The following is a 13,813-nucleotide window of genomic DNA, read 5'->3' as shown; positions in this document are numbered from 1 at the left end:
TTAGAACAATGCTTCCTCAACTCTAGTCCAAGTGTACCCCCCTATACTTATGCTACATTGATGACATCTTCATCATCTGGACTCACAGGAAGGAGGCACTTAAAGAATTCCACTGGGATTTCAACAATTTCCACCCTACCATCAAGCTCAGCCTGGACCAGTACACACAATAGATTCACTTACTGGACACTACAGTGCAAATGAGTGATGGCCACATAAACCCTATCCTATATCAGAAATGCAATTACCACTAGGCTTACCTACAGGCCTCCAGCTTTCATCTAGAACACACCACAAGATCCACTGTCTACAGCCAAGCCCTAAAATACAAAAGTATTTGCTTCAGTCCCTGAGACAGAGATGAACACCTACAGAATCTCTATCAAGTGTTCTTAAAATGACAATATACATTTGGAAAACTGAAGAAATAGATTAACAGAGTCAGATGGGTACCCAGGAGTCACCTGTAACAGGACAGGCCCAACAAGGAAAGTAACAGAATGCCACTGGCCATCACCTACTGGTCCTCAGCTCAAGCCTCCCAAGCACTTCATCAAAGATGTACAACATATTCTGCTACCACACTGTACCGGATCAGTACCACACTGTACTGGAAACCCACTGATTGCTATACTTACTACACCCTTCTAGCTTCCATCCTGCACACATAACTAGATACATTGTTTACAGTCAAGCCCTTAGGTACAATCGCATTTCCTCTGATCCAACTGACAGAGACCAAAAGCTACAAGATCTTTACCAAATATTCATAAACTTGAATTACCCACCAGGAGAAATTAAAAAACAAATCAACAGGGCCAGACAAATACCCAGAGACAAGCTACTCCAAGATAGGCCCAAAAAAGCCAAGAACAGAATACCACTGGTCATCACCTACACCCCCTACTCAAACCACTGCAATGAAATATTAAAGACCCACAACCTATCCTTAATCAGGAGGCCACACTCCAGAAGGCCCTAGGTGACAGGCCTGTTCTCTCCCACAGACAGCCTCCCAACCTTATGAGGATTCTAACCAATAGCCACAGTGTATACCACAGGAATACCAGTTCTGGGACTTTTCCTTGCAACAAAGCCCACTGCCAGCTTTGTCCACATATCTATTCTGGTGATGCCATTGCTGGACCTAACCAGGTTATTCACAGAATCACGGGCACATTCTCATGCTCCTCAACTAACGTTATATATGCCATCATGTGCCAAAATTGCCCAGATGCTTTGTATATTGGACAGACTTCAGACTCTCAGACAAAGAGTTAATAGGCACAAAACAGACATCAAAACATTCCTGATCCACAAACCAGTTCGTCTACATTTTAATGTAGTGGGTCATTCTGTTAACGACTTAAGAGTTTGCGTCTTATTGAAGAAGAATTTTCAGTCTGCTTTAGAAAGAGAAGCTGCTGAACTCTCTTTTATATTCAAATTCGACATATTAACATGTGGTTTGAACCAGGATGCATATTTTCTGGGACATTATAGGGGCTCTTTGGCATACCTGGCTTAATCTAATTCTTGACTTCCCACCCCCCGCCCCTCTGCTCTCTGATTTGCTCACCTTGATAATTTTTTTCTTATTTGTCAACCTTGATTACTGTTCTTGGTTCTCTGTGCCTTAAATATTGAGTCTGTTCTGGTATGGCTATGGTCTGAAGAAGTGGGTCCATCCCACAAAAGCTCACCACCTAATAAATTATTTTGTTAATCTTTGAAGTCCTACTTGATTGCTTTTTTGTTTTGATAGTATATAGACTAGCACGGCTCCCTCTCTGTGAATATTCTGGAAAATAGTCCCTCACTCTCACAGACCTTGGGAGGCAGGTCAGTCCTTGCTTACATACAGCCCTTCAACCAAAAGCAGACACTCACCAGCAACTACACACGACACAACATAAATACTAACCCAGGAACCAATCCCTGCAACAAACCCCATTGTCAACTCAGTTTTGTATCTCCTTAAGTGATGCCATCGTAGACGTCATAGACCCTGACCACATCATCCACATCATCAAAGGCTCGTTCACCTGTATATCTACTAATATGATGTAAGCCATTGTGTGCCAGCAATACCCCTCTGACATGTACGTTGGCGAAACCACAATGTCTCTACGCAAAAGAATAAAATCAGCCTGCAAGAAGAGTAACAATCAAGAAGCAGTAGCAGAGCACTGCCTTCTCCATGGACACTCAGGAACAGATTTGAAAGTTGCCAAAGTTCAGCAAAATGTCAAAAACCAGACTGCAGTGTGAGACATGGAATTCATATGCAAACTTGACATTATCAAACTGGGTTTGAATGGAGACTGGAGTGGTTAGCTCACTAAAAAAAGAAATTTCTCCTTTTCTGGTGGCCACATCTTCTCGTCAACTCTTGAGAATGGGAATGGGTCTCATTCACCCTGACTGAATTGATCTCAGTAGCACTGGTCCTCTGCAAAGTAGTGTAACACATCCATTTTTGCATGTGTATATATCTCTGCTATACTGAGTTTTCCACTTCATGCCTCTAAAGCTTCTGCCCAAATAAATTTATAAGTCTTTAAGGTGCCACTCCTCATGAGTTTAGTTCAGCCATATTTGAGTAAGAGGAAAGTGGAATAAATTAAGATACAGTCCTGCTACCAAAACTGGTGGGAGTAGAAAACTGATTTTATCTATGGAACCAGACAAAAATGAGATGTGCCTTTAAATGTCCTGTTTAATTTGATCTGCATATGCCTGGTTTTCTGCAAGTCATACTGTGCATTTGCATGGACCTTTTCATTTTCTTTTTGCTCAGCTTGTGATGTGCACATCTTGGGAAAGCTGCACTGTGTATGGCTAACTTAGGTGGGTACTGAAAAGAGCACTGAAAAAGGGCATAAAAATGGAAATCTCATGCGGAACAAACTGCAGGTCTGTGATGTCTTAGAACTTCCCCCTGCATGCCCCGTACTCCAGTGGAAAAAACCTTTCAAATGAGTAGTCCAACTGAGGTTCAGTGAAGCTCAGGAGTTCAGTACAGGTTGAACCTCTCTAATCCAGAACTCTCTCATCTGGCAAACTCCATAATCCAGCATGATTTTAGTTAGCAGGATGACCACTTATCATGGGTGTGGCCAAGTTTCCTGCAGTCCCATAAAGTTTGTTTCCAGCCATCACTCCTGCCTCTCAGTGTTCTGAAGTGTTGTTTACCTACCTCTCAGTGTCCTGTAGTGTTATTTACATCCCTAAATGTCTTCTAAGAGCCCAGTAAGCAGTGGAAGTGTTTGTAATGTGCTAAAAAATATTGACCTCCTGTCATCCAGCAAAGTCTCTTATCTGGCACTGCTCAGGTCCTGAGGGTGCCAGACAAGATTGCTTCAACCTGTAATTAAACATAGCAATGGGATTCAAGGAGTGTAACCCTGAATAGCAATAGCTTTGTCAACTTCTGGCTCTTTCACTTTCCTAGGCTAGGACTGCAGCAGAATTATTTAAACAAAAAGGAATGCCAGGAAGAATCAGAAGATGTTGGAGATAAACCACTGTATCACTGCCATAGTAACTCAATAGTCGATGAGAGCAGAAAAACGGAACAATGTCAAGCGAAGCGGAAGCTCTATGCAGCATTGATAATTTGCCTCATCTTCATGATTGCTGAAATTATCGGTGAGTACAGGGTGTGTTTTGTCATCAAGGAAATGTCATATTGTTCTCTAGGCCAGTAATGTTTGAGTCCTTTCGCTTCTACTTCCTCTGCACCTGCTGTAATCTACACTAGAGAAGGGTGAATTAGCTGGGAGAAAATAGCTAGTCCCAGACACCTCATCTCTTCCAATTAAAATAAAGTTGGTTAACTGTTTACTGGATTTCTCAAAATGTTTGTGAAATTGTCATTTAAGGATTGAGGTGGGACCTGGAATGCAGGGTAGAGCTTATATAACAGACTGGCCCGACCCTTTAAGGCTGCCTCAAACTGGGCAGCCCTGGAATTCTTATGAGCCTGCCTCCTGTCATATTTTGAAATCTGATCACCTCAGCATAAGATTCAGAGATATTCAAACCTAGTAGGCCTGCAAACATTTGAGGATCAGCCATAGTAGGCATTGATATAAAACAATTGTACAACCACAGACTTTAAGCCCTCTGAGTAAATTCCATGGTAATATTCAACATTTGTGTCATTTCACTTCAGTCAATGCAGTTATATCAGCATGGATTTAAGCATCAGATTGACTGTGGATTTGTTGAGTGGGTGGATTAGTGGTAGCCAGAGGACAATTTTGTTTTGCATCAACTCGTGAAGGTTTTTAAGTGTCATTTTTGTTCCACATTGAAAATGAAACAAGCCCCTTTGAAGGTTTGCATCGACGTGGAATCTGGGGAGAAGTGTCCAAGAGACCTCATCTTTTCAAACTGTCAAAAATGTTTCAGGCAGCTCTAATGTGGGTCCAGCTGGCACTAGATTATTTCACATTCTAGGAACCCTTGTTTCTAGGATCTATCCGTCTGCTAGGCAGCCTTACTTTTCCTTTCCTCTTTCCCCTAGCAAGTAAATCTCTTGGAATCACTCTAAAACAATTCCTCTCCCTCCTTGCTATTTATATTCCACTGTTTTCATCCCTTCTTCACCTCCTTCCTTTTAGCTGTGTGTTTAGCCATGTTATATATGTTTATTTCCTTAACTATTTCCTCAGAAATCAGTCCTTCCGGCCCTTAAATCATTTTATGATCTGCTTTCTAAATCCTAGGAAAGCTTCTTCACCTACGTCAGTGAGACATTTTGGAGATGTGGTGTTGTGTGTTGATGATGCAGTATGCAGGGTCACCACAAGGCCATGCATGCCTGGTCAATCTTGTCTTGTTGCAAGAAAGCATGGTTAGAAACCCATACACTAGGTTTGTGCAGTCCACACCAGTCTCACTACTATTGTAGGACAGCGTTTCTCTACCAGGGTTTCGTGTACCTTTCGGGGGGTACACCGAGGTCTTCCAAGAGTTACATCAACTGATCTGGATATTTGCCTCGTTTTAAAACAGGCTACATAGAAAACACCAGTACAGTCAATACAATCTAAAAGTTCATTCAGACAATGACTTGTTTCTACTGCTTCATATGCCTTATGCTGAAATGTAAGTACAATATTTCTATTCCAATTCATTTATTTGATAATAAGATGGCAGAAAGTCAGCAAGTTTTCGGTAGTGGTCTTCTGTGATGTTTTTGCATGTTTCTGTAAGTTAGCTGTTTTTAAGCGAGGTGTAATTTAGTGGTATGCAAAACAAATCTGACTCCTGAAAAGCGTATGGTAATCTGGAAAGGTTGAGTGGCACCTGTTTCAACATCTCAGATTACTTTAGGACCATGTTTCTCAACTGGTGGTATGTGTACCCCTTACAGGTACATGGGAGAAGTCTGGAGGGTACTTTTTTTTTTCAAAAAAGGTGTACTTTATTAAAAAAAAAAAAGGTCGAGAAACACTGTTGTAGAGGACATTGAGGAAAGGGCTACGCAATGCATGCTTATATAGAACTAATACCCCTTAAGCATAGTTCCCCAAGAGGAAAAAGATTCCCTGATTGTACACATAAAGAAAAGGTGACATTTGTGTTGTGATGACCATCAGGGGCACCTCTCTGATCTCTATAGCTGTTAAGATCCTGGCCCACATCCTTTACAACCAGCTTGGCTACACGTTTTCAAAAATGGCATCTTTCATGAAATCCAGTGTGGGTTTTGTGCTGGTCAAGGCACTATTGTTATAATATTTACAGCCAGACAGATACAAGAGAAATGTAGAGAGCAACGTCAGGGTCTCTATGTGATTTTCATCAACTTGATCAACGTTTGACACGTCAACAGAAGTGGGCTCTGGAAAATACCTGAGTGAATTGGCTCTCCTGAAAAAAATTATCAACATTGTTTGGTCTATTGTTCTATGATTCCATGATTTTCATTATGGCAGGCTTGGTCGCATCCTTAACAATGGAAAGATATCAACACCTTTTGAAATATCAAATGGTACACAGCAAGTATGTGTCCTTGCTTGTCTCCTGTTCCACACCTATTTTTCAATGATGCTGTTAGTTACTTTTAAGGACTGCATGTTGGGCAAACCTAGTCAGTTGCAAACAGATGGTAGTATTTTCAGTCTTCGAGGACTTCAGGCTCGCACTAATGTGGTTGCTACAACTATCTGTGGCCTTCTGTTTGCTGATGGCTGTGCATTGTTGGCTCATTTGGTGAAGGATGCACAGGAGCTTTTTAATCACTTTACCTCTGTTCACTGTTTTGGACTCACAGTGGGTGCATCTACACTAGCCCCTTGTTTTGAAATTAATGTTGAAAGGGGGCCCAATTTCGAAAGAGGCTGCAGAGGGTCTACATGCCCAACAGCCTCTTTCAAAATTTTTTTTGGTGGAAAGGGGCATGAATTTCGAAACTGCTCTTCCCATCCAAGATTGGGAAGAGCAGCCCCTTTCAAAACCAAATTTCGAACTAGGGCATATGTAGGCGCTCCTGGCCTGCAATTTCGAAATTGTGGGTCTGCCGTGGCGGCGGCTTCAGGCAGCATGGAGATGCACTAGCAAGCCCCGACAGGGCTCTATGGTCTCTGGGCCAGCCCCTTAAAGCCACACGGCCCCAGAAACCCCATACAGGAAGCTGAGAGCGTGCCCAGGGCCTGAGGAACAGGAGCTCTGCCTGGCAAACGCTCCAGCAGCCCAGACACATGCGCCACACAGCCCACCAGCTGGATGGCGAGCCCCCACACTTCAGGAACCCCCAGGAGGCCCTCACCTCCCAGCCTGAGTGGTCACCAGAGGAGAGTCAGGGCCAGAAGAGGAGAGGCCCATCCTGGACAGAGACAGAGGTAAAAGGCCTCCTCGGCCTCTGGGTGGAGGAGGTGCTGCTCCATAGCACTGGGCGGCCCCGCAACACAGCTGCCTCCAAGCAGCTGTCACTGGGGCTGCGGAGGAAGGGACACCCCCAGCACACTGCTGATCAGGTCCAATAAAAGGTCAAGGAGCTGAGGCAGGCCTATAGCTGGGGCAGGGACACCTGCAGGTGATCGGGGGCTAGGGCTGGCCCAAGGTGCCCCCATTACCGGGCACTGGAACAGCTCCTCGACCTGAAGGACATCCCTGAGCTGGCAGTGGTGTTCCACACAGGGGAGCCCGACACCTACCAGGAGAGGGACCCACATGATCTGCCAGGACCATCAAGCCGGATCACACCGGCAGAGCCAGGGAGCAACTCAGAGGAGGGAGGGCCACTCATGATTGCCGACAGATCTGGTACCTCCAGCTAGGCCTCCTCGAGGCCAGTGTCCCTGGACCTGTTCTCCGGAGCCCCAGGTAGGTAACAGGTGGATTGGTTGGCCCGGCAGGGGCCTATCCCATGTTTCTGCACCCCAACTCAGACCCAGGTGCGGCACCATCCAGCACCCGTGCCCATGGACAGCACCCTGGCCCTCCCAACTGGGAAGGGATGCGGAGCCCAGGCCGCAGCCAGTGGTTGCCCCACACATGTGGTCCCAGTGGGCACATGGGAGCCCCAAGGGGAGGCACAACCACGGGGGATGATCAGGGGGTCGCAGGGGTAGTGTGGGTGGAGCCCCCAGGCCCGGGCGACAGCACTGATGGGTGGCCTCTCTCTCCCTTGTGACTCCACAGCATCATCCTCTGAGGGCCACACCACACCCACACCACCATCTGACGGAGCCAGAGAACCCTCCTCCCCATCACCCAGGCTGCCACCTGCCCAGCCCCAGAGGGCCCAATGGTGCTGCCATTAGCTGCGTCTACACGTGCACGCTACTTCGAAGTAGCGGCAGTAACTTCGAAATAGCGCCCGTCGCGGCTACACGTGTTGGGCGCTATTTCGAAGTTGAAATCGACGTTAGGCGGCGAGACGTCGAAGTCGCTAACCCCATGAGGGGATGGGAATAGCGCCCTACTTCGACGTTCAACATCGAAGTAGGGACGTGTAGACGATCCGCGTCCCGCAACATCGAAATAGCGGGGTCCGCCATGGCGGCCATCAGCTGGGGGGTTGAGAGATACTCTCTCTCCAGCCCTTGCAGGGCTCTGTGGTCACCGTGTGCAGCAGCCCTTAGCCCAGGGCTTCTGGCTGCTGCTGCTGCAGCTGGGGGTCCGTGCTGCATATACAGGGTCTGCAACTAGTTGTTGGCTCTGTGTATCTTGCACTGTTTAATGAAAGTGTGTCTGGGAGGGGCCCTTTAAGGGAGCGACTTGCTGTTGAGTCCGCCCCGTGACCCTGTCTGCAGCTGTGCCTGGCTCCCTTATTTCGATGTGTGCTACTTTGGCGTGTAGACGTTCCCTCGCAGCGCCTATTTCGATGTTGGGCTGAGCAACGTCGAAGTTGAACATCGACGTTGCCGGCCCTGGAGGACGTGTAGACGTTATTCATCGAAATAGGCTATTTCGATGTCGCTACTTCGAAATTAGCTATTTCTATGTAGCGTGCACGTGTAGACATAGCCATTATGATCCTCCGGAGGCGGCGGATGCCCATGCTGCAGCCATCTGGGAGCAGACTGCCGTGCTCTGGGAATGGCTGCAGATGGAGTGGGAGGACAGGGCCTGGCAGAGGGAGGTCTGGGCCAAGGAGGCTGCAGCCCTCAGATGGCTAGCCCCACTGCCAGCCCCCCCTGCTGCCCTCGAACCCGCTCCCGCCACCCCTGAACTTGCTCCTGCTGCTCCCGAACTCACCATCCTTATCCCACCCACCCTCACCCCGTCCGCCCGGATCTGGCAGGCTGTCCCCCCCTGCCTGCCAGCACCCCATCCCCCCCACCCCTCACCCAGTCCCCCTCATCCCCTAGCCCCTGGCTGATCCTAGCTCCCCATCCTGCCAGTCCCCTCCCAACCCCGACAGGGCCCCCACACCCAGGGCAGCAGGGGCTTCCGTACCTGCTGGGGGTCTCACCCCCCACTCCTGTGGGAGACTAGGCCTGCCTGTGCCTGTGGCCCTGGCCATGGGTGCTTGCCCCCCCTGCATCGTATATAGTTCTCCCCCATTCTCCCCATATTTAGCTCCCAATTAGGAAGACCCCACACCATAGTTACCAGTGGTGTTTATTTACATGTATATAGTTGGCTCCCAGTTATTAAACCCTTTTTTTGTGCACCCCAGTGTCCCCTGTATGGGGGGGGGCATGCTGCAGGATGGGTGTGAGCCAGAGTGCGAGGTAGAAGTGGGAAGGCTCTCGCTCGAAGGCTTTCTGGAGAGCTTCCCAGACCCTAACCCATCGCGATGTGCTTGGCAGCACAGGGCCGTGGGAGGCAGCTCATAGCCAGGGCCACGGTCTGCAGCCCACCCCAGCATGTAGTGCTCATGCTTGCCCTCCACTATATTGTACAGAGGACAACAGGCCGCAACCATCCCAGGGACGTTGGGCAGGCTGACATCCAGCCGTGCATTCAGGCATCGGAAATGCCCCTCGAGGTGTCCAAAGGCCCACTCTACAGCGTTGGGGGTGTCATGCAGATGGTTGTTAAAAGTGTCCTGGCTGGTGGTGGTGTGCCCGGTGTAGGGACGCATCAGCCATGGCTGCAAAGGGTGCACCCCATCGACCACTATACATGGTGGCATCTTTGTGTCCCCCACAGGGAGCTCCCAAACAGGGATATAGGTACCCTGCTCCATGTGACACCCCAGCCAGGAGTTGCGTAGTACCTGGGCATTGTTGGCTCACCCAGACCTGCCCATACAAATGTCACAGAACTGGCTCCGGGCATCAACGAGTGCTTGGAGCACCACCGAGTGGTATCCCTTATGGTTTATGTAGCAGCCCGTGCTGAGGTCCAGGGCGCGGATAGCTATGTGCATGCCATCAAGCGCGCTGAAGCAGTTCGGGAAACCAAAGGCTGCAAATCCTGCCATGGTGTCACCCAAGTCACTGAGGCAGACAGCCCTCCACAGGATGATGCAATTGATGGTCTGGACCACCTGTAGAAGGGGCGCACTGACATGTGGGGCCTTCACATCAGGGGACCCCTGCCCCTTCCCCTGCAGGCCCCCCACCCAGGGGACCCCACCGGCTACCCTCTGCCCCGCCCCCTTCCTGGAGTGGATATGGGCCCCAGTCTGACTTACCTCCAGGAGGACGGCTCCAATGGTGGCCTTGCCCACCCCAAATTGGTGCCACACTGAACGGTGGCTGTCCAGGGTGGCAAACTTCCAGAGGGCGATCCCCACACACTTCTTGTCTGGGAGAGCGGGCCGCATGCGGGTGTCCACGTGCTGCAGGGTGGGTGCGAGCCATTGACACAGCTCCATGAATATCTGCTTTGTCATCCTAAAGTTCTCAAGCCACCTTTCATCATCCCACTGGCCCAGTACCAGCCTCTCCCACCAGTCCCCAGTGCTGGGGTGGCTCCAGAGGTGCCATGGGGAATGGGGAGCAGCAGTTGCCCCATTGCCAGGGCCTGCAGGACCCCAGTGGGGGTGGATAGGTGGGCCCCAGGGCATCCACCATGCCCAGGATGGCACTCACCACCTTGGTCCCAATGTGGGTGGAGGCATCAGCTTTGGGCAGCTGCTGTTGCTCCATTCGCCACCTGTTCTCAGAGCACGGTCCATGCAGTGCCAGGTACTGCTCTGCGGTTCTCTGTGTGTGCAGGATGTGTGTGTTTGGGACGGGCCATTTAAAGTGGCTGCTGGCCGTGGGACCCAGAGGGGCTTGTTGGCCATGTGACCCTGTATGTGGTGTTTCCTGGCTGATTATTTCAAAAGAGCCCATGTTCCTGTGTGGACGCTCCCTTTCGAAGCATTGGGGGGGGAGTTTCTTTTGAAATAGCAGATTGGCACCATGATCCGTTTTGTGTGTGTAGCCACGCAAAAAACCCTTATTTCGATTTTGATTTTCGATGTTCTCCCTTTCGAGTTTCTTTGTAGTGTAGACACAGCCAGTGAGACACAAAAAGAGAGAAGTTATGTCAGCCTGTTTGGAAAGAGCCCAGCACTCCAGTGATCGCTGCTGCTGGTACAGTCTTTAAGGCCATTGACAAATTCTGCTACCTCAGAAGTGTACTGTCCTCTAGCATAACGTATCTGCTCAATTAGCCTTTGGAAAATGGACAAAACACCTATGGAATGACCATGGTATTAAATTCTATAGTAAGGTAGCAGTTTATCAGGCAGTTGTCCTGAATATCCTGTTGTATGGCTTGGAGTCACAGACAATATATCACCACCATGTTTTGAAATTCAGTCAGTTCTATATGTGCTCTCTAAGGCAGATTGTCCATGTGAATTGTGGGACAAAATTCCTAACACAGGCTTTGTCTACACTGGCCAAAAACTTCGAAATGGCCATGCAAATGGCTATTTCAAAGTTTACTAATGAAGCGCTGAAATACATATTCAGCATCTCATTAGCATGCAGGTGGCCGCGGCACTTCAAAATTGACACGGCTCGCCACCGCACGGCTCATCCAGATAGGGCTCCTTTTCGAAAGGACCCCGCCTACTTCGAAGTTCCCTTTTTCCTATGAGCAGATGGGAATAAGGGGACTTCAAAGTAGCCAGGGTCCTTTCGAAAAGGAGCCCCATCTGGACGAGCCGTGTGGCGGTGAGCTATGTCAATTTCGAAGTGCCGCGGCTGCCCACATGCTAATGAGGTGGTGAATATGTATTTCAGTGCTTCATTAGTAAACTTCAAAATGGCCATTTGCATGGCCATTTCGAAGTTTTTGGCTAGTGTAGACATAGCCACAGAGGTTCTTAAGCTGTGTGATATCATGGGCATGGAAGCAATGCTTATGTACAAACAGTTTTGCTGGACTGGTCATGTTATGAGGATGGATGGTACATGAATACCAAAGATGGTCTTCTATGGCCAGCTTGTTTATGGAAAGCACTCTATTGGTCATCCATATAGGCACTATAAAGACATCTTAAAAGCCATGTGAAGTCATGTGACATATCTCCCAATGATCTGAAAACTCTAGTTCAGGACAGATTGCCTTGGTGGCAAACCACTGTACAGGCTCTTAATTGCTTTGAGAATCAGCATATCCAGCTACTACAGGAAAAGTGTAGGATCTGAAAAAAATGTACAATACCTGTAGTTGATGGTTTTTGTGTGACATTTGTAATTGGCTCTGCTGATCAAGAATTGGTTTAGTTGTTCACCAAGCACATCATAGAAGATGAGATCCGTCAATCAACAGCTCAGTACAAGAAGAAGAAACCCTTAAACTCCATGAAAGTACAGGGTTTGTCCCCTATTCTAGCCTTCTCATCCATACGCTGAAGCCAATGGTTGAATGTTTTTTTAAAAAGTACATAAACAAACATAAACCATACTCCATATTCCCTAAATAAAAAGTTTGGTAACTCATTTTACCTCTGACAAAACTATTGGCTGGAGCTGTGGTCACTGAGAAACTGCACTATTATCTTTCTACTTTGTTGTCCAGTAGAGGGTGAATTTTCCTCTCCATCTTCTTCATAATTTCTCCCCCTCCTACACACACACACACACACACACACACACTCTCTCTCTCTTTACCTTGCATAAATTACTTGGGGTCACGTGAATTTCACCACGTGAACATTGGTGCATACTTTTTATCTCCATGCAATAATATCCAGTGACATAAGTAACGCTTTGTTAATAAAGCTATGTAATCAGCAGGTGTAAGTCTGATGAATGCTGCAATGCTAGAGGATAATTGGAAGGACACGTTATGGTAAGAAAATGTTTCTTTTTCCTTAATGAATCATTCAGATTTTTGTAGTGACAGCTAAGTAACAGGCTTGAAAACCATTTTGTGTCAGACCATTAAACTCTGACAAACCAGTTATTAACTGCAGTCACAGACAGCAGTCTAGGGGGATTATTGCGATTATGAACCACATATTTAATTTTTTTTTAATCATTGTACTAGACAACATGTGCTAGAAGTTTCAAGACTGAATGGCTGACAATTTCTCTTGCTTTGTAGTATACAAATCAATAAACAACCACTGTGAGTAATACTCAGTCACAAAGCCATCTGTTGGAAGTGTCACTACAAACCTTGTAGCTATAATACAAAACTTACTCTCGAAAGTAAAGAACATTTTATGTTCAGCATGAAACGCCGCTGTTTGTCAGAGGCTGGAAACAGAGCATTAGGAATTGTTAAAAAAGGATAGAGAATAGGACAGCGAATATCTTACTGCTTCTATATAAATCCATAGTACCCCTATAAAATCATGGTCTATAAAATCACCTCCCGTATAGAAAAAGTGAATAAGGAAAACTTACTTACTTGTTCTCAAAACATAAGAGCGGGGGGAGGGGGTGTCACCAAATGAAATTAATGGGTATCAGGTTTAAAACGATCAAAAGGACTTTTTTCTTCACACAGTGCATAGTTGGCCTGTGGGACTCCTTGCCAGAGGATGTGAAGACCAGGACTTTAAGAGGTTTCAAAAAAGAACTTGATAAATTCATGGAGGCTAGGTCCATTAATGACTATTAGCCAGGATGAGTAGGAATGGTGTCCCTAGTCTCTATTTGTCAGAGGCTGGAAACTGATGACAGGAGAGGGATCACTGAACTACCTGTTCTAGTCACTCTCTCTGGGGAATCTGGCATTGGCCACTGTTGGAAGACAGGATACTTTGGTCTGACCCAGTGTGGCCATTCTGATGTTCCCATCCTCTCTTGTAGGGCAAACATTCCTGTAAGCAAAACTGAGTTATGTAGCTGCAATGAGGATCACTCCTGAAGGAATTCTGCACCACTGTACTATGCACAGTTTGTGCAGAAATTGATGTTCTGCATGGAATTTCCCTCCCACTCCTTGAAATGGA

General features: G+C 47.4%; 1 protein-coding gene across 1 annotated transcript in view; it reads left to right on the top strand.

Annotated features, from left to right (window-relative positions):
- SLC30A8 (solute carrier family 30 member 8) overlaps positions 1-13,813 on the top strand; it is a 40,213-nt gene that overhangs the window by 14,206 nt on the left and 12,194 nt on the right. Inside the window, exon 2 of the mRNA XM_074985639.1 lies at positions 3,455-3,651. Within this exon, the coding sequence (XP_074841740.1) occupies positions 3,455-3,651 (197 nt within the window). The remainder of the gene's footprint in view (positions 1-3,454; positions 3,652-13,813) is intronic.

Source organism: Carettochelys insculpta, chromosome 2, assembly GCF_033958435.1.
Source record: "Carettochelys insculpta isolate YL-2023 chromosome 2, ASM3395843v1, whole genome shotgun sequence".
Lineage (NCBI taxonomy): Eukaryota > Metazoa > Chordata > Testudines > Carettochelyidae > Carettochelys > Carettochelys insculpta.
The sequence above is the reverse complement of the archived record's forward strand: the minus strand, read 5'-3'. Positions and strand labels throughout refer to the sequence as shown.